Source organism: Schistocerca piceifrons, chromosome 8 (assembly GCF_021461385.2).
Source record: "Schistocerca piceifrons isolate TAMUIC-IGC-003096 chromosome 8, iqSchPice1.1, whole genome shotgun sequence".
Lineage (NCBI taxonomy): Eukaryota > Metazoa > Arthropoda > Insecta > Orthoptera > Acrididae > Schistocerca > Schistocerca piceifrons.
The window spans coordinates 147,854,816-147,880,610 of NC_060145.1; the positions used below are offsets into that span (position 1 = coordinate 147,854,816).

The 25,795-nt window shown below is 45.4% G+C and overlaps 1 protein-coding gene across 1 annotated transcript in view; it reads left to right on the top strand.

The window, feature by feature from the left end:
* LOC124712144 (TWiK family of potassium channels protein 18) overlaps positions 1–25,795 on the top strand; it is a 1,284,422-nt gene that overhangs the window by 863,642 nt on the left and 394,985 nt on the right. The window contains exon 4 of the mRNA XM_047242441.1: positions 23,566–23,859. Coding sequence (XP_047098397.1) covers positions 23,736–23,859 — 124 coding nt within the window. The 5' untranslated portion in view covers positions 23,566–23,735. The remainder of the gene's footprint in view (positions 1–23,565; positions 23,860–25,795) is intronic.

The following is a 25,795-nucleotide window of genomic DNA, read 5'->3' on the forward strand; positions in this document are numbered from 1 at the left end:
CATTTCAAGCACGACATACGCTTTCTCGGCTCCTGTCACCATTTTGTCTCACTGCGCTCTAGAGCGCTCTGGCGGCAGAAACCTGAAGTGCGGCTTCAGCCGAACAAAACTTTGAGTTTTTCTACGTATCTGTCGTGTGTCGTGACCATGTGTCAATGAATGGAGCTACAGTTAATTTATGAAATCGCTTCAGTCATTTGTAATAGCCCTGTATATGCTGTGGCCATAGTGCTCATAATCAGAAGAATTATTGGCGACTGTAAGCAATAGAGAGACTGTTCATTACTATACCAAATTTCGTTTACATACCTCTTAAGATATTTTTTAACTGCACAACAAAAGTGAATTCCAGTCCCTTCCAAAGAACAGTGGCTAACAATTGACAATTGTAAATGGGATTAACACAAGGAAGGCTATCAAAATGACAAACTACACACAAATTCAAATCTTATACTTTGTTCCGTTTTATGCTGTATCCCACCTTCCCCTACATGAAATGCACTTTCAAAAGCATTTTTTTGTTATCAGGATCAAATCTTCGTTTGCTTTAGTAAACTAAGGAAGATACGATGAGCTGTAGTTTGACCTGTTTCCAACCTATAACATCAGCGTGTAGGTTTGAGGCACATGACACGACAGCTCTACACATGGAAGGGCTACTCATAAATTAGACTTATATTGGCTATTAAAAACAAACAAACAAATACTTGCAATTTCATGATTTGCGCATAATTGGGAAAAAAAGCCTTAAGAATCACGTCGCTGCTATTTTCGTCAATGTGCAACTAGCAACCGACTGGTACAGACGGTGTTATTGAGTCTCCGGCCAGTTGCGATATATGTTTGTTGATTGGCTTCCTGCAAGCAGAACGAGTCATCAAGATTCATCGTCGACTGTGTCGCATGTTTCTTTTGAGATGTCATTAGGAGTTGTGAGGGAGTGATGCAGAAAATTCAAGGCTGGCCGCACACACACACACACAATGCGAGATGTCGAGAAAGACATTCAGGTGTGACTGTTGGATTTGTGAAACATGTAGACAAAACTTTGGGTGTAAGACTTCGCCGGCCGGTGTGGGCGAGCAGTTCTAGGCGCTTCAGTCTGGAACTGCGCGACCGCTACGGTCGCAGGTTCGAATCCCGCATTGGGCATGGATGTGTGTGATGTCCTTACGTTAGTTAGGTTTAAGTAGTTCTAAGTTTCGGGCACTGATGACCTCAGATGTTAAGTCCCATAGTGCTGAGAGTCATTTGAACCATTTTTTTTTTGTAAGACTTCGGCCACAGTTACCGTACTTTCTGACGATGGTTGGGTTGTCATAAGTCGTGTGCATGGTGGGTAACAAATGTCATATCGATGTTAACAAAACTGAAATAAAGGTTGGGGCCTTGGCATTCCTTGAAGAACAGATGGGTGGTGGGGGGGGGGGGGGGGTTGAACAAATCGTGGCCAGGGGCAAGCCGTGGGCCCTTCACATGAACTCTGACACTAAGGAGCGGCCCAAATTGTTCTGTACTGAGACACCACACACGAAGAGTTTGCGACAATTCGTACTAGAAGTACCGTGGACGTCCATTCGCAGTAGGAACATCGCTGCGTGCAAACCAACCACGGTGCCCGCGAGAATGTCCCCAACTGGAGCGGCAACGCCACCAGGAAGAGGGAGACGCACGCTCAAGTAAACGTGCACGAACGGGATTAGTGAGTTTCAAGTTGTAAGCCTGGCCGAGTTTTGCTAGGAAGTTCCTGCAGAACGTTCGCAGTGTCTTCAAGTAGTCGAGTGAGACAGAAACAGCGGGCAATAGACAGACAATGGTTAGTCTTCGGTAGAAACAGAACAAATTGGAAATTTGTGGAAAGTCGTATGGGTCCAAACTGCTGGGGTCATCGGATCCTAAGTTTACACACTACTTAATCTAACCTAAACTAACTTACGCTAAAGACAACACACATACACATACCCATGCCCGAGGGAGGACTCGAATCACCGATGGTGGCAGCCGCGCGAAGCGTGACACGGCGCCTGAGACCGCACGGCTACCCCGCGCGGCAGTAACAGAACAGTGAGTAGAGTTATTGTATATGGGAAGAGACGGCTTACCTACAGATTTAACTGAGTACTGTTAGTCTGGAACTGTTCTTCCAATAGTACATCAAGACAGAAGATCAGTTCTTTTCCGACTTCAGTCAGAGAGCATTAATTAATTGGAGTTAATGGAACTGCAGTTAAAGCATTATAACCAGTATAAACATGCATTCTACAATTGTTGTAACCAGCGTTACCAAATTTGAGTAATATATTTTACCATTGACAATTCTGCGTTACGTTCTTTGTGTGTGCTACCCTAGAACCCATGCATCTGTCCTAGCAGGACACCTTTATTAGTCGTTTTCAGTGGCAGGCGACCCCAGTTCACAACACAAACACTGGATCTACACTCATTTCCTCTGTAAGCACAAAGATTTAAAGCAGCAGTTTATTTCGGATCGCAAACGGTTTTGAGAAGAGATTTAATGAGAATACTGTGACAATATGGGTTTATTGTGAAATTCTCACTAAGCTTCGTAAGTCAGTTCAAGGCAGGATGATTACCTAAGAAATCGTTCTCGTTCACGACAGTGCGTACGCACGTGGCACCAAGCGACTCTCATCCCTTCCCCAATATGAGGGCCTGGATGGTCACTCAGCATCTCACGACCGACGATGAGCTACAGAATGCTGTCAACAACTGGCTGAAGAAAAAATCCGTTGACATTGCTGGTGAAGGTAGGGTTAGACAAGCACAAAGACAAACAGCAGAAACGTTGGTCCTAAGTGAACAGGCATTATTAATGTAAGCCTAGGACGGCTTGCCACAAAGGGCAACAAACTGGGGCGTAGAATATCGCCAACATACAGCTGTGCTATAAGGGAACCGTGGATGACAACCAAAGGGATCCTGCTATGACACGAAATAACATCCCAGAACATCAGTCCTGGTTGTCTGGCCGTGCCCCACCGCTGTCTCGGACTTTTCCAGACGTATTCTCGGCCTGTAATCTCACTGACTGGAGCAGAATTGTCTTCAGTGAACAGTCCCGCTTCGTACTGAGCGCAATGACCAACGAAGAGGCGTCTGAAGTTGTTTCGAACAACAGTGGGACACCAACCTGACAGTCATCCACCCTGCGGTCCGACAGCCAGGTGTGATGATCTGGGGTACCATTTCATTTCATAGAGGAACCCCTTTGGTTGTCATCCACGGCAGCCTTACAGTACAGCCGTACATTGGAGATATTCTGCGCCCCCTCTTCTTGTCCTTCATGACAAGCGATCGGTGGTTTACCTTTCAGCAAGAGAATGAATGCCCCCACACGGCGAGAGTTTCTACCACTTGTCTTCGTACATGCCAAACCATGCCTGCGCCACCAAGGACTCCAGATCTTTCCGAAACTTAGAACGTTAGGAGCATTATGGCAAGGGCCATCCTACCAGATGGGGATTTTGACGATCGAACGCACAAGTTGGACGGAATTTGGCACAATATCCCTCAGGAGGACATCCAAGAACTCTTTCAATTAATGCCAAGGGAAATAACCGTTTGCATGAGGGCCACAGGTGGACCAACGCGTGAAAATATTTCAGATGAATAAATCACCCCATTTTTCATGTACATCACATCTACCGATTTCCGTGCGACTTACATAATTTCTTCGTTGTGCGTCGTCTACTTCAGTCTTAGAGAGTTACCAAAAAAGCTATTTTTTCTTGTTTTAACAATTTGGACGGATTTCAATGTAGCTTCGTACACGTAAACACCTTCGGCGAGTATTTAAATGATTTGTCTTGCAACTCACTGTGATAAGTAGAACGGCCATCAGAGTCAATCGTCTTTAGTACTGTTAACAGGCGTAGTAGGAAATGTATACTACTGGCCATTAAAATTGCTACACCACGAAGATGACGTGCTACAGACGCGAAATTTAACCGACAGGAAGAAGATGCTGTGATATGCAAATGATTAGCTTTTCAGAGCATTCACACAAGGTTGGCGCCGGTGGCTACACCTACAACGTGCTGACATGAGGAAAGATTCCAACCGATTTCTCATACACAAGCAGCTGTTGACCGGCGTTGCCTGGTGAAACGTTGTTGTGATGCCTCGTGTAAGGGGGAGAAATGCGTACCATCACGTCTCCGACTTTGATAAAGGTCGGATTGTGGCCTATCGCGATTGCGGTTTATCGTATCGAAACGCCGTGCTGGATCCCAACGGCCTCGTATCACTAGCAGTCGAGATGACAGGCATGTTATCCGCATGGCTGTAACGGATCGTGCAGCCACGTCTCGATCCCTGAGTCAACAGATGAGACTTTTACAAGACAACAACCATCTGCACGAACAGTTCGACGACGTTTGCAGCAGCATGGACTATCAGCTCGGAGACCATGGCTGCGGTTACCCTTGACGCTGCATCACACACGGAGGCTCCGGCGACTGCGTACTCAACGACGAACCTGGGTGCACGAATGGCAAAACGTCATTTTTTCGGATGAATCCAGGTTCTGTTTACAGCATCATGATGGTCGCATCCGTGTTTGGCGACATCGCGGTGAACGCACATTGGAAGCGTGTATTCGTCATCGCCATACTGGCGTATCAGCCGGCGTGATGGTATGGGGTGCAATTGGTTACACGTTTCGGTCACCTCTTGTTCGCATTGACGGCACTTTGAACAGTGGAAGTTACATTTCAGATTAGTTACGACCTGTGGCTCTACCCTTCATTCGATCCCTGCGAAACCCTACATTTCAGCAGGATAAAGCACGACCGCATGTTGCAGGTCCTGTACGGGCCTTTCTGGATACAGAAAATGTTCGACTGCTGCCCTGGCCAGCACATGCTCCAGATCTCTCACCAGCTGAAAACATCTGGTCAATGGTGGTCGAGCAACTTGCTCGTCACAATACGCTAGTCATGATCTGTTGTATCGTGTTGAAGCTGCATGGGCGGTTGTACCTGTACACGCCATCCAAGCTCAGTTTGACTCAATGCCCAGGCGTATCAAGGCCGTTATTACGGCCACAGGTGGTTGTTCTGGGTAGTGATTTCTCAGGATCTATGCACCCAAAATGCGTGAAAATGTAATCACATGTCAGTTCTAGTATAATATATTTGTCCAATGAATACCCGTGTATCATCTGCATTTCTACTTCGTGTAGCAATTTTAATGGCCAGTAGTGTAAGAGGCGTGAACAGCCTCAAATGTTGAGTAGTCACTGTGAAAGACGTGAGATGCCACTTATCTCTTGTGATACGTTTATCGCCACCTGACAGTATTTGAAAGAGGCCTCATTGTGGGTCTTCGTTTGGCCAGCTGATCGAATCCTGAATTTTGGGACATTCAGATCTGACAGTGGCAGGATGTCGAGCTACATGGGAACACCGTCTTGTGCACGAAGAACGTCTGAATCCCTTCACAACTCTGCGCCCCATCGAAGAACAATAAAGGACTCCCTGCTACAATGTGTGTCACTCCGCACCATTTGTTGGAGGATGGCAGTAGCCAGAATAGGGAATTATCGTCCTTTGAGTAGGCAGCACAGCACAAACTGAGCGTTGGGTGTTTCTGTGACCGGGAACCGTTGACTCGTGTCAAGTGATGAGTCACGGTTTGCCCTACCATGTATGGACATCTTCGTCTAGTATGGTGGCAACCTATGTGCTGGGGACTCACTGCTGTGATAAATGCCGGTTTCATGGTGTGGAAAAATATCGGGTATGACTTGACGTAACGACTGGTAGTAACTAAAAGAAATCTGATAGCCCAACATTACGTAACACACAACCCGCCTCTTCCTCTGTCAGCACCGAGTGAGGTTGCACAGTGGTTAGCACAATGGACTCTCATCCGAGAGGACGACGGTTCAAACCTGTGTGCGACCATCCTGATTCAAATTTTTCGTGATTTCCCTAAAACGCTTCAGACAAATGCCAGGATAATTACGTTGAAAGGGCACCGCCGGCTACCTTCCCAGTACTTCCCTAATCCGGTGGAACCGATGACCTCCCCCAAATCAACCAGCCAACCTCCTCCGACAATAGAGTTGCGTCATTTTTCAACAGGACAGTTCCTGTCCACAGAAGGAACGTTTCCCTATGATAGAGCTGTGTCATACTGACGTACGCCGTGCCGAACAAGGTTCCCCTATAGAACGTGTAGTGATAACTCGAACGTCACCTCAGTGTCTATGTCAGTATCCATGACATCATGACCAGTTGTGGCCAGCCGATCTCAAGAGAGGGTATTAGTGACATCATTTCCAACCGAGCTTCGTGCATTCAGGCCAGAGGTTGTGCAATGTAATACCGACAAGTGGTCTTATACTACCAGGTTCTTTGTAAATCTGACCGTATTTACAGATTTCTGAAAAAACATCACTCTCCCTCTCAACTCATGATGTTTAATTTAGATTCCTACTTCCCTTCTGGGCGCTTCACATTTTTGTGAGGATGTATATTAGTAGCTTTTACACGTAACGATATCTATTACTTGGTGTAGATATTCTGCCTCTGTGTTGCAATGTCCTATTATTCTTTCCTTTTTTTATATTTTTCGCCTACGACACACGAGGTGGCGTATGATTGAAGCTCAAAAAAATGGCTCTAAGTACTATGGGACTTACCTTCTGATGTCATCAGTCCCCTAGACCTTAGAACTACTTAAGCCTAACTAACCTAAGGACATCACACACATCCATGCCCGAGGAAGGATTCGAACCTGCGACTGTAGCGGTCGCACGGTTCCAGACAGTAGCGCCTTGAACGGCTCGGCCACTCTGGCCGGCTGATTGAAGCCCTCACGGCACGCGAACTGCAACCAATCTATGATGTCATCCATAACAGATGAAGAAATGAAAACCGCCACGGTGCTTATGTAGATCTCGGATGAAATCAAGGACGAAAACTAAAAGTATAAAAACTGATGGAGCCATCACAAATAATTAAAACAGCTTATAAGACGCAACGTAATGCATGTTTAGCAGGGGGCCAGAAAAGCAAAGCGCTGAAATTTTAATGACGTCACTGTTACATTTGTCAGGCCGGCCGAATGGCCGAGCGGTTCTAGGCGCTATAGTCTGGAACCACGTGACCGCTACGGTCGTAGGTTCGAATCCTGCCTCGGGCATGGATGCGTGTGATGTCCTTAGTTTAGTTAGGTTTAAGTAGTTCAATGTTCTAGGGGACTGATGACCTCAGCAGTTAAGTCCCATAGTGCTCAGAGCCATTTGAACCATTTGTTACATTTGTCAATGGCTGAGGGACCGATAAATGGAGTTTTATTATACCTCAATGAAATGAGGTGGAGAATGTATTGGAAGACAGGACATGGCCTTTTAGCTTCTGTGTTGTGGGAAGTGCCCTTCGCAGTGCCCTTGACACGTGTTTTCCGAGTGTAGATGTAGATGATACATATTGTGCCCGTTTCAATTATTATTATTAATAATAATATTATTATTATTAAATGGTGAGTATTACGGAAACGTGACATATACTCAAATGGTAATTCCTGCAAGAGGGAAGAAGTTCTTTTCTCGAAACACTGTTTGGAAAGCTTAGAGATCTGGTATTTGCGACAGATCGCAGAACAGTTCTACTGCCACCAACGTACCACTCGCTTAAATTCCGCGAAGACAAGGTAAGATAAATCAGGACTCGTACGGACGCAGTCGTTTTTCCCTAGCTCCATTCATGAGGGAAACGAGAAGGGAATGGCTAGCAGAGCTGCAAAGTAGGCTCCGCTATGCATCGTCTTGTGAAATTCGAAGTATACATGTAGCGTAGATGAGGACCTGTTAGATGACGATCATTTTGGCCTTGGGAACGTAAAGTCACTAGAGAGGCAGTTCTGACGTTTCAGTTGATAATGGAAGCATGGCCGTAAAAAAATTACAAACATCTTCCCAGTATTTGTCGACCTGGAAAATGTAATTGGCAGTGTAAAAGGAAAGATGAGTAATATACAATGTGTACAAGAAAAAAGGAGGGGATAAAACAAGACCAATAACGAATTGCTCGATTTAAAATGGGGTCAGTCTACACGTCAAAGAAATAATGACGTAAATAAAAGATAAGTTCAAGAGTGTGATTAAAATTCAATATGAAAAGACATGAAAAATACGATTCGCAGATGACTGTCATCCACAATGAAAGTGAAGAAGAATTACAGAACCTACTGAATGGATTGAACAGTGTAATCAGTACAGGATATGAGAGTAAACGGAAGAAAAATGACAGTAATGAGATTCAAATGGTTCAAATGGCTCTAAGCACTATGGGACTTACCTTCTGAGGTCATCACTCCTCTAGACCTTAGAACTACTTAAACCTAACTAACCTAACGACATCACACTCATCCATGTCCGAAGCAGGATTCGAATCTGCGACCGTAGCAGCAGTGCGGTTCCAGACTGCAGCGCCTAGAGCCGATCGGCCACAGCGGCCGGCCAGTAATGAGAATTATCAGAAATAAACATCACATTTAGGTATCAAGACACAGACGAAGGCATTAAATTCTGCTACCTAGGCAGCAAAATAACCCGTGATGAACGGAGCAAGGAGGACATATAAAGTACACTATCAGTGGCAAAAAGATCACCACTGGCTAAATACGCCTTAATTTGAGGAAGAAGTTTCCGAGAATGTGCGTTTGGAGCACAGTACAGTATGGTAGTGAAATATGGACTGTGGGAACAACGGAAGAGAAGAGAATCGATCATTTGAGACGTGGTGTTACAGAAGAATGCTGGAAATTAAGTGGACTGATAAGATACGGGATGAGGAGGTTGTGCACAGAATCGGGAAGGAATGGGATATGCAGAAAACACTGACAAAAGGAAGGGACAGGATGACAAGACATTTGTTAGGACATCATAGAATAATTTCCATACTACTAGAAGGTGTAGAGGGTAAAAACCGTAGAGGAAGACAAAGATCGGGATACATTAAGCAAATAATTGAGGACGAAGGCTGCAAACACTAATCTGAGCTGGAAAGTTTGGCACAGGAGAGGAATCAGTGGCAAGCCACATCAAACCGGTCAGAAGACGAATGAATAAATACACTATGTGATCAAAAGTATCCGGACACCTGGCTGAAAATGACTTACAACTTCGTGGCGCCCACCATCGGTAATTCTGGAATTCAATATGGTGTTGGCCCACCCTTAGCCTTGATGACAGATTCCACTCTCGCAGGCGTACGTTCAATAAGGTGCTAGAAGATTTTTTGGGGAATGGCAGCCCATTCTTCACGGAGTGCTGCACTGAGGAGAGAAATCGATGTCGGTCGGTGAGGCCTGGCACAAAGCTGGCGCTCCAAAACAACCCGAAGGTGTTGTGTAGGATTCAGGTCAGGACTCGGTGCAGGCCGGTCCATTACAAGGATGTTATTGTCGTGTAATCACTCCGCCACAGGCCGTGCATTATGGACAGGTATTCGATCGTGTTGAAAGATGAAAGCGCCATCCCCGAGTTACTCTTTAACAGTGGGAAGCAAGAAGGTGCTTAAAACATCAATGTAGGCCTGTGTTGTGACAGTGCCACGCAAACCAAGAAGGTGTACAAGCCCCCTCCATGAAAAAAACGACCACACCATAACACCACCGCCTTGAAAGTGGACTGTTGCCACTACACACGCTGGTAGATGACATTCACCGGGCATTCACATACCCATGCCCTGCCATCGGAACACCACATTGTGTACCGTGATTCGTTACTCCACACAACGTTTTTCTACTGTTCCATCGACCAATTTTTACGCTTCTTACACGAAGCGAGGCGTCGTTTGGCATTTACCGGCGTGATGTGTGGCTTATGAGCAGCTGCTCGACCACAAAATCCATGTTTTCTCACCTCCCGCGTAACTGTCATAGTACTTGCAGTAGATCCTGATGCAGTTAGGAATTACTGTGTGATGGTCTGGATAGATGTCTGCATATTACAAATTACGACCCTCTTCAACTGTCGGCGATCTCTGTCAGTCAAAAGACGAGTTCTACCCGTACACTTTCGTGCTGTACGTGTCCCTTCACGTTTCCACTTCAGTATCACATAGAAACAGTGGACCTAGGGATGTTTAGGAGTGTGGAAGTCTCGCGTGCTGGCATATGGCACAAGTGACACCCAATCACCTGACCACGTTCGAAGTCCGTGAGTTCCGTGGAGCGCCCCATTCTGCTCTCTCACGATGTGTATTGGCTACTGAGGTCGCTGATATGGAGTACCTGGAAGTAGGTGGTAGCACAATGCACCTAATACACCTAATATGAAAAACGTATGTTTTTCGTGGTGTCCGGATGCTTTTGATCACATAGAGTAAAAAAAAAATTACGAGTTATATTAGATTTAATATGGGAATTTCATTTTCTGTAAGCCATTAGTACTCAATTGTATGCCAGAAGAGTACGGAATGAACGCTGCTATCGCTCCTCCCAGGGCCTTAAGCGACTGCCCACCAGACATCAAATCCGGCGGCGAGGTAGTTGACGCCCGTCAACCTGTAACAAAGGACGTGTGTATGTAAAGTAGGTTGCAAAGTGTTTGCTCACGCGGTAGTATAAGCCCTCCCGTACGTATATTAGATGCTGCCTTTGAAAGCTGGCGTGGCGTGGCATACTGCGTATCGTCCGAGACACGTGGGCGTTAACAACGTTGTTTACTCGTTACTAGATCAAACACAGGCCGCGTGCTCGTGCCCTCCCAGCTCATACAACGCACCATCGACCTCGTTCGGTGCACACGGCACGGGTTCCGAGAACGTAAACATCATCCAAACGTACACAATGTCACACGTTGATGAACGGTCGTTGGAAAATGCTCCTTTCTTAACCTGCCTTTAAGTTTCCTCCACATTACTCACTGTTAGTCAGGAATTGTCGTTCTCTCGGCTTGAGAGGTAATGTACGCCGTATTGAAATCCCGGCGTCGTCTGTGGTGAATGGCTTCGGAGTCACCTTCTGGTGGAAATCATAACAAACCTCCATCAGTGACAAGTTCCATTCTTTATTAGTGTACATTGGTCCTTGATAATCATCGCTTGGCTGTCTGAGGACATTTAAAATGCGACGATCAGGGAAACACTGTATTAGGGAAAAAACCTAGAACATATAGATTTTTCTGGCCAAGTTCATTGGTTTTGTACAGTAGATCACATATAAGAGGTTCAAATGGCTCTAAGCACTATGGAACTTAACATCCGAGTTCATCAGTCCCCTAGACTTAGAACTACTTGAACCTAACTAACCTAAGGACATCTCACACATCCACGCCCGAGGCAAGATTTGAACTGGCGACCGTAGCAGCAGCACGGTCGGTTGAAGATGAAGCTCCTAGAACCGCTCGGGCACAGCGGCCGGCTCATACAAGAGGCACAAGCGACGTATTCTGGGGTGCTGCTACAGAAGTCTTCTGCAAGTTTGTTCAATATAATTCTCATCGACCTCTTAGCAGCTGCACGATAGCTTACAGACAGCAATATCATAAAAAAATTTATTCGTTTTATGTCTTGATTTGTTTCTCACTCAAGGCGCTGCAGTCATGGACTGTGCGGGTGGCCGGCCGGTGTGGCCGTGTGGTTCTAGGCGCTTCAGTCTGGAACCGGTGACCGCTACGGTCTCGGGTTCGAATCCTGCCTCGGGCATGGATGTGTGTGATGTCCCTAGGTTTGTTAGGTTTAAGTAGTTCTGAGTTCTAGGGGACTGATGACCACAGATGTTAAGTCCCATAGTGCTCAGAGCCATTTGAACCATTTTTGACTATGCGGGTGATCCCGGCGGAGTTTCGAGTCCTCCCTCGGGCATGGGTGTGTGTGTTTGTCCTTAGGATATTTTAGGTTAAGTAGTGTGTAAGCTTAGGTGCTGATCACCTTCCCAGTTAAGTCCCATAAGATTTCACACACATTTTTTTTGTTTCTCACTCGATGAGCGGTGATAAAGGCTATTTTCAAACAAATATATTGAAAACATTTGACTGTCAGATTGATGTTTTAACTCTGTAAGTCATATTGAGAAACGTTGCTTTCACTCTGTTTGAGTTATTAATTCTTTTTGACTTACTTCGAAATTTTTTTTGTACAATTTACAGACTAAGTTGTTATTTCAGCTTCGCTGTAAAGCAGTATGTGTAACGCAAGCTACACGAAATTGGGGAAGACATGCTTGGATAAGATGAATGACAGCCGGATTGATATTTAACGTGGTTGAACCTGAAAGTTTTCGCAAAATATTACCGTCATGCATGGTATTAATTTTTTGAATGCTAACATCCAGAAAATACACAGTATTATCTTCCACATGTCCTACATTACATAAATTGTACTTCTTGTATTATTTACCGATCTGATTCGAAATTGCTACCCTTGAGTAAGATTGGCTGTTATTCATTTTTTACTTTTGTATCTGTTATCATCTCTGTTGCATTGCGTTGCTGAATGTATTCTGGAACTAAAGTTTGTCGCTTTCCTGCTATCCTCAACACGTAACGCACCATCACCGCCCAGTAACACTCCACAGTTTAACGTAACGGTGGTTGCGTAGCAGCTGACGCCAGCGTCATCTTCGAGGAACTTTGCTGGCTTGTTCAAAATATTTAAAGGCATCGTTAATGCTTCAGTGGCTTGGAAAAACTTCGTATCCTAGCCAGCTCAGATGTAACGTCCGTTTCAAGCAGTGGACGCCTACTACATTCACTAAATATATCGCTGAGTTCTTCATCTATGACCTGGCCATAAGTCGCCAAAAAAACCAAGCACCTCTGTTACCTTTGAAATTAGGTCGTCGGATTATTCGCCGCTGCTAGCGAGCGCCATACAGATTTTCGGAATACTTTTGAAACGCTATCAAATAATTATGGACATGTCTACATTATTTTTAAACTTATAAATACAAAACACATTGTAATTGTTTCCGGAGAAAAATCTGGGTATATAATGACTTACTCCTCAAACAACATAGCTACTTCTTGGTCTAAAAAACTAAAACTCCATCCGAACAGGCCTTGGAAGACCCAACGGTTCTGACCGGCCGCCATGTCATCCTCAGCCCACAGGCGTCACTGGATGCGGATATGGAGGGCATGTGGTCAACACACCGCTCTCCCAGCCGTATGTCACTTTACGAGACCGTAGCCGCTACTTCTCATTCAGGTTTCTCCTCAGTTTGCTTCACAACGGTTGAGTGGAACTTACCAACAGCGCGCGGCAGAACGGATGGTCACCCAACCCGACAGCGCTTAACTTCGGTGATCTGACGGGAACCGGTGTTACCACTGTAGCAAGGCTGTTGGCTACTTCTTGCTCTGGTGACAACTTGAAGATTCCCGCTTCTTAAGCAAAAACATTTTTCCCCTTCGCTGTCATAAAGGAATACATTTATCTGTAGTGTACTTTTCCCCATTCATCTCCCCTTCCTTCAGTCCCATCCTCACGCAGTATACCGGGAGCTAACCCAAAAATACTTGCTGGGTGTCACCGTGATCATAACCGTCATAGTCTTAGCAGCAGCCACACGATAACCATCTATGTTTTATAGTAAACTGGTTTACTAGAAAAGTGGCAAGATTGTACATGGAGAAGAAAAATCGGGCACTCGGACTTCACAGCGTGATGTTCATGTACTAGCAATACAAAAATATCGCTCACAAAATTTCGTCCTGTGCATCTTTCCAGCAGAAAATGGACGTTAAAGAGTGGCTTCTGGCAACACTGTAGTCATATGTGCGGTAACTACCTCTCTCAGGAGTTGGTGCAGTGTGTTGTGTTTTGGGTTAGCATGTAGGAGATCAAGGGTTCGATCCTGGGTCGAGACGTGTTTGTTTTTATTAGTCTGCGTGGTACGGTATCTGGTGTCTTAAGCGTCAAACAGAGCTTACAGTGAGTCCTCTACACAACATTTGCACTTACATACTACGAAAGCAGAAGTGGAAGTGCAATCGTTTGTACTGGTCAGCTTTCACGGTAGCCTTTTGTACGTCTTGGAAGGAATTGTCTGACACAGCTGCATCTGCCAGAGCCCAAACATATTTTCCGTGTACCTTACCCCAGTGGTCCCATCGATTAGTACCAACTATTATACTTCCCACGTTCATGTCCATTTCGGTTTTGGCCTTACGTGACCAGTAGGTCTAGCAACGTACTTTGCAAATAATTTCCAAACGTATACTATGAAAATGTCGCATACATGTGGATTAAGAAACGGTGTATACCGCAGAGTTACAGGGCGGAATGAAATTGGCAATTAAAAGCAAATGTGGCTCGACCTTGACCTGCTGCATCATCATCATCATCTTGGACAGTTTCCAGCCACTGGCTGGGTCTGTCGGGAACGCAAGCCTCTCCATCGTGTTCTGTCTTTCCACCATTCCCCCTCTTCCACCTTCGTCCAGTTCTCTCCTCTTCTCATCACACATTCCTTCACTCCCTTCACCCATCTATCTCTTGGTCTTCCTCTGGGCCTCTTCCCCTCCGGTTGCAGATCAAACATCCTCTTTGGAATTCTTCCCTCATCCTTTCTCTTCATGTGTCCATACCACTGCAGTCTTGATTTTTCCATCCTGTCCTGTACTGGTTCCTCCTTTAGTCTTTCCCTCACATACACATTTCGCAATCTGTCTCGTCTTGTTACACTCAACCTGCTCCTCTGGAACTTCATTTCACTAGCTTGTATTCTACTTTTGTCGCTTTTGTGCATTATCCATGTCTCACTTCCGTATGCCAATATGGGGACAAAGTAGGTTCTGTATATAATTCCCTTGGATTTCTGTGGCACCTCCTTGCTCCAAATAAGCCCCCTAATGCATTTGAAGAACTGCCCTGCTTTTCTGCACCTTTCATTTACTTCCATTGCGTTTCCCCCCTTACTTTCAATCATGCTTCCCAGGTACTTGAAGTTCTCTACCACTTGTAGTTTTTCCCCTCCACAAGTTATATCCACATTTGGCCTATTCTTCTTCATTGTTGTGACAATTATTTCACTTTTCTTTGCAGAGAAATGCATTCCATATTGTGCTGCCGTTGCCTCCCATACATCTAACTGCTCTTGCACCTCCTTCTCGCAATTTCCCCATAACATCAGGTCATCGGCAAAAAGCACTGCTTTCATTTTATGATCTCCAATTGCATCTGATACTTGCTGTAGGATTTCATCCATAACAATAATAAACAATAAAGGCGAAAGTGCACTTCCCTGTCGCAGCCCATTTTCCAGCTTGAACCATGCAGTACGTTCCCTCCCCACTTTCACACAACTCTCACTTCCCTCATACATTTTTCTGACTTTTCGTGTTATCTCTTCATCTATCCCTTTTGCGTTCAACACATCCCAGAGCTTGTCCCTATAGATACTGTCATACGCCTTCTCAATATCTAAAAAGGCCATGATTAAGTCCTTCCCGTACTCATAGTGCCTTTCCTGCAGTTGCCTTACCGCAAATATGAGGTCCGTTGTTGATCTTCCCGGTCTGAAACCATACTGCTCCTCTTGCAGTCTACTTTCAATACTGCTTCTTATTCTCTTCTCCAGGATCTTTTCATAGATTTTTCCACAGTGGCATAGCAGGGTGATTCCTCTGTAGTTCTCACATCTCCTTTTATCCCCTTTCTTGAAGATCGGGACTATAATTCCTTTCTTCCAATCCTCAGGAATTCTGTTCTCCTTCCACACCACCCTCAGCACTCTGTATAGTCACTGGGTTCCTACTTCTCCTGCAGCTCGTATCATATCCACTGTTACTTCGTCCCAACCTGGTGCCTTGCCCCCTTTCATCCTCTTTATGGCTTCTTCCACTTCATTCCAAGTTAGATCATCAGTTTCCCCACTATTATAATCATCTGCTGCCTTAGGCTCTCCATCGCTGTTAGTTACCCGCTTGGCGGCATTCAACAGATCTTCAAAGTACTCCTTCTAAATCTTTTTGAGCTTATGCATTTCCTCCACAACTCTTCCATTATTATCCATGATCCTCAGGCACTCGCTTCTGTCATTCCTCTTATTTCTTACCATGGTGTTAAGTACTTTTTTGTTCCCTTCACTGTCCTTTTCTAACATTCTTGTCCATTTTTCCATCCACTTCTTCTTCTCCGCCCTTACTATGGTCTGTGCCGCTTTCTTGCTTTCCTTATATTTTACCCTAGCTTCCTCTGTTCGGGTCTGGAACCATTCTCTGAAGGCTTTGCTCTTTCGAAGTACTGCCTCTTTACATATGTTGTTCCACCATGGAGTTTCCTTACTTCTCCTCTTTGTGCTAGTTCTTCCGCACACAGTCTCAGCTGCCTCAACTAGAACCCTCTTAAAATTTCCCCATTCTTCTTCCACTGTTCTCTGATCTTCCTTTGGCAGCTTCTTCCTGATCAGTGTCTGGTACTGGGTCCTCCGTTCATCCTCTTTCAGCATCCATGTCTTCAACCTTTTCTCCTGTATATCTGTTGCCCTCCTATCTTTTTTCTCTCTCAGGGTGGCTACCAACAGCCGATGGTCACTGTCTAAGGCCTCAGATGGAATGACCTTAACATCTGTGAGGCTGCTCATCATCTGCCTATCCACTAGTACATAGTCTACTACTGAAGTTTGGGACCAGTCTCCACTGTACCAAGTTATTTTGTGGCTACTTCTCTTCTTGTACCAGGAATTTGCGATCGCCAGCCCATTCCTCTTGCAGAATTCCAGCAACAATTTTCCTTCTCTATTTCGGTTCCCCCAGCCCTCTGGTCCCATTATCTCCTCGAATCCTTTCCTGTCTGTGCCAACATGTGCATTGAGGTCCCCTATTATAATCTGATTACCTCCATTTAGCTGCTTTTGCATGTCATCTTCAAATTCCTCCTTCTCCTTTTTTGTACACCCCACCTGTGGGGCATACGCTTGGATGATTTCAATGCTTTTTCCTTTCACTCGTACTCTGGCTTTTATCATTCGAACATTGATACCTGCTGCATGTTAACCCAAAACGCTGTCCACTGCACAGTACTCTTGCTATACGCCGACAGAAGTAATCACCATATGTTTTTGCAGTGTTGCCAGATTGCCAATGTTTAGCGTCCATTTACTGCCGGAAATACGTTCAGGAGGAAATTTTGTGACAGAGATTTTTGTGTTGCTAGTATGTGAGGAATCGCGCTGTGAAGTCAGAATGAGCGAATTTTTCTTCACCCTGTATAACATCGAATGGCCGAAGAGCAGCAATATTGCTGCTGCCAGCCGACCTACATTTTGTGTGTGGGGAAGAGGGAGGGGAGATGAAATGAATTATAAGGAAAGGAAAAAAGACTATCCTCAATCAGTCCCCTTGAAGGAGCATCATGTTGACCCCTAGCATGCTCTGAATAGCTGTAAGCCCTGAATTATTTATTTGCAAATATGTACTCTTAACTACTTCGGAAAGGTCGTTAGATTGAACATTTCTCTGATTATTTTGACGAAAACAGCTAATTAAAACTTCCTTTATTTTTAAATAATGGAAAGTACCGTTGCTGTTTTATAGCCCATCGGACATGTCTATCTTTTTTCCTGTGTTTCTAGAGACAAGAACAAATCATACTATATCCGAAACATGTTTACTGCCGTGTGTGTGTTCATCTGGCGAGGTGGTCCCAAGCGAATTGTTCACTGCATTGTTTACGTGCGTTATTTCTTAGAACATGCTGTGTTGAAACACGATCTCACACGGCCGCTGATATCTGTGCAGTCAAACATTGTTTCCCGAAGCGTCCCAATATTTGACGTGGCTATCGAACCACCCGTCTCCACGGACGTGGCGTGCAACCGGCAACAATAAGCCGCTGTTCTCGGGCGCGTATTTGCTCTCTGTAGTAAACACAAACGGAGGCTGTGATTATGTCTGACCGACCGTGTCTTCTTTGTACAGACTGTTGCTAGACGCTGGATCTGCAGCCTCGCCCACACGCAGACACCAACGACGAATATAGCGTCTAAGGCAAGGCCTTCTTCCAAGTTATTGTCTCGATTTATGTGCCGAAATAACCTAGCACCATACGCTGGCGAAAGAGGATGTTGGTATAGTAGTATAACAATGAGAAACACATCTAACGTAGCGGCAGTAGACATCAGGATGAAGTATTTGTGAAATAATTATTGTGAAGTATATTTTTTGTTAGTTAGAGATAGGTTGCAAGAGCTGGATCTATACCTATACGACTACTTCCAACAAAAGGCTCTTCATAATCTACATTTTAACTTAACAGAAGTTTGTTCTTGAAACCTGGTAGTCAAGGAACGCAGGATTCGGCTGCGATTGTGGACGGTGCCGTAATCACGTACTATTGGTTCCCTTTTGCAGTTACATTTATTTTAACACGATAATTCGAGACTCAGCAATAAATGAAGATATCACACTTTATTAATAAAGGAATAAACAACTGTGTAATTAATAGTGCTTTCAGTGGATTACGATATACCAAATGAGGATAAAATACAGACACAACAGATAATGTTTTAAAAACAAGCCAATGCGACCCCAATTAGAATTTTAAGGCAAGTAACCACAGTCACGACTGAAGGCCTTTAACGCTAAGAACAGCAATTATAAAAAATTTAACAAACATACTGTAAAACAGCAATGCAATAGCAAAGGTTAATTTAAAAGGACAAGCAACTGATCACCAAACAGGTGAGACAAAATGATGGTAAACTTGGTTGCACAATCATTTAAACCTGCTGTAACGCCAATAACGGCAATTATAGTAAACATTTAGAAACATACAATAAAACAGCGGATACATTAATAGAACACAAGGGCCAGTCACAGACGGTAAAAAAGGAATCGACCTCTGAGTAGGTACAGCAAAAAACGCTTTCGAGAGCGATATGATAGGCAGCCAAGAGTTACATTCATTTCACAAGCTGGTAACTCAGTCTAGTGGCAGCCTAACGAATGACTAATGATGATCTTGACATCCAATAAATCAAATGCAAAGATGTAAAAATACGCCTAGGCCGAAACCAGCGGTCTGGACTCCGCCTGCGGAATACTGTGCTTAGAGCGCCCGGAAAGAGAAGGAATCACTGCCACCAGAGTAGAAGAATCGCCAACCAACCTACAATCAAGAAAGCTGTCAAGACTACACGCTTCGTCTGACAGCAGCGGCAAGGTGAGGAAACGTACGCTGCCGTTACGTACACTAACCCCAGGGCAGGTAACTGGGGCTCAAAATGGCTCAAATGGCTCTGAGCACTATGGGACTAAACATCTGTGGTCATCAGTCCCCTAGAACTTAGAACTACTTAAACCTAACTAACCTAAGGACATCACACACATCCATGCCCGAGGCAGGATTCGAACCTGCGACCGTAGCAGTCGCACGGTTCCGGACTGCGCGCCTAGAACCGCGAGACCACCGCGGCCGGCGTAACTGGGGCGTTAGTGGCCACGAGGCAGGAAAAATACCTCTGGTTGAACTTAACAAATAGTAACAAAGTGAACGCAGTAAATAGTAATTAGAAGTCCAGGAAGCTAATCCGATCCGCCTTCCCCAAGCACTCCATTCGCTGTTCTTCACCTCAGCAACACCACGAGCAGTAACACGAAGCCAAGTCACTGGAGATTCACAAGATCTCGCAATGGTGGAGGTTTCTCTTCTTGAATCCAAATGCACTCAAAGCTTGCAGGATCCGGTTTACGAGGAGGTCGTGCACCCTCGTGACCACAGGCCTTCGATCCGTCAGTCCATGCACGCCGCCGGCGGTCCTGGCGTGTTCTCGCCCTGTACGGACCAGGCGTCTCCTGAATCCCCAACCGAACTGCACACTGAAACGACCCGGAAGAACCACGACGTCGTCCCAAAGATAGGGCGACAGTTACTACATATCGACAATCGCCGTTGCTGCCACTAGCGGATAGGCAACGCTTGCGAAACCAAGTGGCGCCAGTCAACACGAGAAGAAGACAAAAAATGGCTCTGAGCACTATGGGATTCAACTGCTGAGGTCATTAGTCCCCTAGAACTTAGAACTAGTTAAACCTAACTAACCTAAGTACATCACAAACATCCATGCCCGAGGCAGGATTCGAACCTGCGACCGTAGCGGTCTTGCGGTTCCAGACTGCAGCGCCTTTAACCGCACGGCCACTTCGGCCGGCGAGAAGAAGACAAACAATCGCCACCATGTCAGCTAAACGAACAGTCTGGACTCCAACAGAGGACGGAAACCTACAAACAGCACCAACGTGAGCCGCAGCATGGCTCAGTTCTGAAGTAGCGTCACAGCCACTTCCGGCTGCAAAATAAAATTGCTTTAAATTACTCGTCATTTTCCATAAATCGTTACATTGCCTTTATCAGCTTTCATCGTGTGATTCAAGTTTTCGCATTTGGTTTTCTACGTAGACGTCCTCCCCAATATTAATAACATGTATTGGAAGTCGGAAAAATTTCTTACTCGCACTGACATTATCGATGTTTCTGGGGATGGCTCCAAGAACCAATTCCACAAAGCGTGACACGAGACTGCTGACTTACTTCAGACATTTTATAAAAAAAAGTGTTATGAACCAAATGACAATAAGTAACCAATATGTATTACAAAAGTAAGTGTACGATGTGCGCGCCGTTAAAACTTAGAAACGAGTTTAGGTACGATCGAGGGAGTTTTGTGGTGTGGTGTGGTAGCCCTCTATCCGTCATACTTGAAGAAGGTTCTTCTTTTTACCTGAACAACGTGTTTTTGAAGCAGTAAGCGCTGGAAAGTTTCACGCTCTAGAAATTTCTGTAACATTCCAGAACATTCTAGAATATTCGAGAGCATTTTACAACATTCTAGAATGTTGAGGAATGTTTTCATTGCCTTTCCTATAATTATGAGAGTTGAGACTTGCACACTCGTCAACACGTGATCATACTTTGTGTGGCTCTAGCATTCGGCCATGTGTATGCTTGCATTGTGATTGGAACCGCCGTTACATTTCGTCTTCATGTCTCCATATAGATATACTCTAAAGTATTGTGACGTATTTCACAGACCCTTCAAATAATAATTCAGTAATCTAGGGCTCTTTTGTAACACACTAACAGAAAAAAAACTTCCAACACCAAGGAGGAGTTGTACGAGGTAAACGAAGGAGTGTATCACATGTGAAAGGTTATTTCTATTCAAAATTCGATCCAATCGCTTTATAGTGGTGCTGCTATTACCACAATGAGGATGAAAATGAGGTTGCTTTAAATACGCGCTGTAATGGTTGTGAGGATTAGTTATCTTTCAGACTGGACGTAGTGAGTCGAAGTTGGTGAAGAATACCTTTAAGACGACGAAGACGCCATTATCAACACCTGACTGAGTTTAAACGAGGTCGTGTACGGACTGCTTAAGTTGTACGTTCGTTTCGCGATAATGCAGAAAATCTTGGCAGGAATTCAGCCACCGTACGTAACTGCTGCCAGCATTGGTCACGGGTCCGGGCGCGTGGCACTACCCAGGAGGAAGACCGTCGTGTTAGGCGTATGGCTCTTGCACATCGTACTACTTCTGCAACTGCAATTCGAGCAGCAGTGGGCACTATAGCGACACAGCGAACTGATACAAATTGGTTACTTCAAGGACAGCTCCGATGCAGATGCCCTGTGGCGTGCATTCCACTGACCCTAAACCACCACCGTTTGCGAATTTAGTGGTGTCAAACGAGCAGTCATCGGAGGGCAGGATGCGGGTCTGTTGAGTTCTCTGATGAGAACTGGTTCTGCCTCGATACCAGTGATGGCCGTGTGCTGATTGGAAGGAGGTAAGTTGATCGCCTGCAACCAATCTATCTGCGGCCTAGACACACTGTACCTACACCAGGAGTTGTGGTCCGGGAGCACTCTCGTGGTAACCCCACGCACCCTCACTCCAAGTTTGTAATTCAATCTAGTGATTCGACCTGTTGTGCTGCAGTTCATGAACGGCATTCCAATCGGCGTTTTCCAACGAGATAACGCTCGCTCACAAACCACTTTTGTAACCGAACATCCTCTACAGAGTGCCCACATGTTGCCTTCGCATGTCAGATCACAAGATATCTCTCCAATCGAACACGTATGTTCAGACAACAATTCCAGCGTCACCCGCAAATACCATTAACCGTATATGAAGATGGCAACTGTTCTCGAAAGAACAGATACCATTGATGACCGTGCAGCTTCTTTAGAATAAATGATAATTAACTGAAACCGTCAGCTGCCAACAGGTGTTGTTGGTATACCTTGATGGGGACAGCTGAAAATGTGTGCCCCTACCGGGACTCGAACCAGAGATCTCCTGCTTACATGGTAGACGCTCTATCCACCTGAACCACCGAGGACACAGATGAACAGCGTGACTGCAGGGACTCATCCCTTGCACGCTTCCCGTGAGACCCACATTCTCAACTGTCCACAATCTACATATCTAGATATTTGCCCATCAACTCATTACTCCTGCACACTAAGGTGACGATTCCCGTAAGATTTCGGGCAACCTGTGTGCATTCGCGGATCAATGGTATCTGTTATTTCGAGAACAGTTACCATCTTCATATATGTGCGAATGTGCACAGGTTGCCCGAACTCTTACGGGAATCGTCAACTTAGCGTGCGCCAGTAGTGAATGGATGAGCAAATATCTAGTAGGAACATTACATACGTAGATTGTGGACAGTTGGGAATGTGGGTCTAACGGGAAGCGTACAAAGGATAAGTCCCTGCAGTCGGGCTATTCATCTGTATCCTCGGTGGCTCAGATGGATAGAGCGTCTGCCACGTTAGTAGGAGATCCCGGGTTCGATTCTCGGTCGGGGCACACATTTTCAGCTGTCCCTATCAAGGTATATCGACAACACCTGTCGGCAGCTCAGGGTTTTAGTTATCAATCATTAACCGTCCCTGAATTGACCAACCAAGTGCAAAAGCATGGAACTCCATTCTACACGCTGAGATGCGGCACCTATACAACACAATGCATGCATATCTGCTGTTTGCATTCAAAATTCTGGAGGTTACACCGGTTACTAATGTAGCAGGATTTAAGATTTTCAATGGCTTTTCCCGGTCTTACTTTTACCTGTGATCTTGCAACGTTAATCACTTACATACTGTATGTTACCTAGACAAATGTATTTCTCAAATTTCATTACTCTACGTGAACTATTTCTTTGCACTGGGATTTTTTTTTTGTTACAGTAAAATGAGAAACTTGTTTGTACTGCACGTGAAGTAGGCTTACAGAGTTACTTCTTTGAGCAAATGAGGTAAGTTTGTCGCTGCATGAGATTACAAGATACACAGAGGTATTCTGCTGCGCAAATAGTTATTAACTGTTGATTCATTTCAGGCCTATGATTTCAAGGCTACGGAAGGTCTGTCAACTACGTTACGGGCTTTAGTCACAACTATTAGCGGTAGTGCTGCTTCTCAATAAGTACCTATGAGTACGAAAGCTTCATTCATCTAGGATTAAGAAACCAAGGAAGCATAAGCAATACCACTAAAGTGTATTACGTGCTGGAGCTGTTTGTGTGCTGTCAGCGTGTGCGACGTCTGAGGCGCGGCGGTGTGCCCGCAGGCGGAGCGCCGTGTGATGCCGGGCGTGGGCGCGCACGATGGCGCCCCCCGCTAGCTCCAGCCCCAGCGCAGCCGCCCCCAGCCTCTGCCTCCGCCCCCGCCTCCAACCCCGCAGCCGCGACCGCCCCCGCAGCTGGCCGCGGCGGCCTCCGCTAGCAGCCGACATGCTCCATGATGGAGAGGAAGCGCTCCAGCCGCCGCTACCGCTACCGCCCGCGCAAGAGCTGGGCCGAGCGCTGCAAGGACTACCTGCGACACTTCCTCGCCTTCATGTTCAGCAATGTCGGCATCATTGGTGAGTTCCAAACTTTGTCTGGTCTGGGAACTGTTCTCTTTTTCTTTTTAGGTTATGTGGACCAATTTGATGCGCCCCGCGACGGGTCCCCCTCCTGTGCCATCCTCTATCTCAGAAAAGCACGTACATCGAATGTCCTCGATTAAGAGTATTCCAATCTCTGTCTTTTCCTGTACAGGGTCCTCTAGTCCCTCTGAGGTTGAAATACGGGGACCATTCGCGCTGACTTGCTTCATAAGCGAGAGACGTCTGTTTCATTTCCGTCTTCCTGGCACCGTCCACGACAAATACAGACCTCGCAACGTGCTTGTGACGTCACAATAGCTTTGCCCGTTCGCCACACTTCGAAAACGCTCCGTGTAGGTCCCACGGGAAATCAGTGTACAGGGTGGTCCATTGACTGTGACCGGGCCAAATATCTCACGAAATAAACGTCAAACGAAAAAACTACAAAGAATGAAGCTTGTCTAGCTTGAAGGGGGAAACCAGATGGCGCTACGGTTGCCCCGCTAGACGGTGCTGCCATATGTCAAACGGATATCAACTGCGTTTTTTAAAATAGGAACCCCCATTTTTATTACATAATCGTGTAGAACTTTAAGAAATATGAATGTCTTAGTTGGACCACTTTTTTCACTTTGTGATAGATGGCGCTGTAACAGTCACAAACATATGGCTCACAATTTTGACGAACAGTTAGTAACAGGTAGGTTTTCTAAATTAAAATACAGAACGTAGGTACATTTGAATATTTTATTTTAGTTGTTCCAATGTGACACATGTACCATTATGAATTTATCATTTCTGAGAACGAATTCTGTTACAGCGTGATTACCTGTAAATACCTCTTTAATGCAATAAATGTTCAAAGTGATGTCCGTTAACCTCAAAGCATTTGGCAATACGTGTAACGACATTCCTCTCAACAGCGAGTAGTTCGCCTTCCGTAATGTTCGCACATGCATTGACAATGCGCTGACGCATGTTGTCAGGCGTTGTCGGTGAATCACGATAGCAAATATCCTTCAACTTTCCCCGCAGAAAGAAATCCGGGGACGTCAGATTCGGTGAACGTGCGGGCCATTCTATGATGCTTCGACGACCAATCCACTTGGCATGAAATATGCTATTCAATACCGCTTCAACCGCACGGGATCCATGTGCCGGATATCCATCATGTTGGAAGTACATCGCCATTCTGTCATGCAGTAAAACATCTTGAAGTAACATCGGTAGAACATTACGCAGGAAATGAGCATATATTGCACCATTTAGATTGCCATAGATAAAATGGGGGCCATTTATCCTTCCTCCCATAATGCCGCACCATACATTAACCCGCCAAGGTCGCTGATGTTCCACTTGTCGCAGCCATCGTGGATTTTCCGTTGCCCAATAGTGCATATTATGACGGTTTACGCTACCGCTGTTGGTGAATGACGCTTCGTCGCTAAATAGAACGCGTGCAAAAAATCTGTCATCGTCCCGTAATTTCTCTTGTCCCCAGTGGCAGAACCGTACACGACGTTCAAAGTCGTCGCCATGCAATTCCTGGTGCATAGACAAAGGGTACGGGTGCAATCGATGTTGATGTAGCATTGTCAACACCGACCTTTTGTGAGATTCCTGATTCTTGCGCAACTTGTCTGCTACTGATGTGCGGATTAGCCGCGACAGCAGCTTAAACACCTACTTGGGCATCATTATTTGTTTCAGGTAGTGGTGGGCGTTTCTCATGTGGCTGAACACTTCCTGTTTCCTTAAATAACGTAACTATCCGGCGAACAGTCCGGACACTTGGATGATGTCGTCCAGGATACCGAACAACATACACAGCACACGCCCGTTGGGCGTTTTGATCACAATAGCCATACATCAACACGATATCGACCTTTTCCGCAATTGGTAAACGGTCCATTTTAACACGGGTAATGTA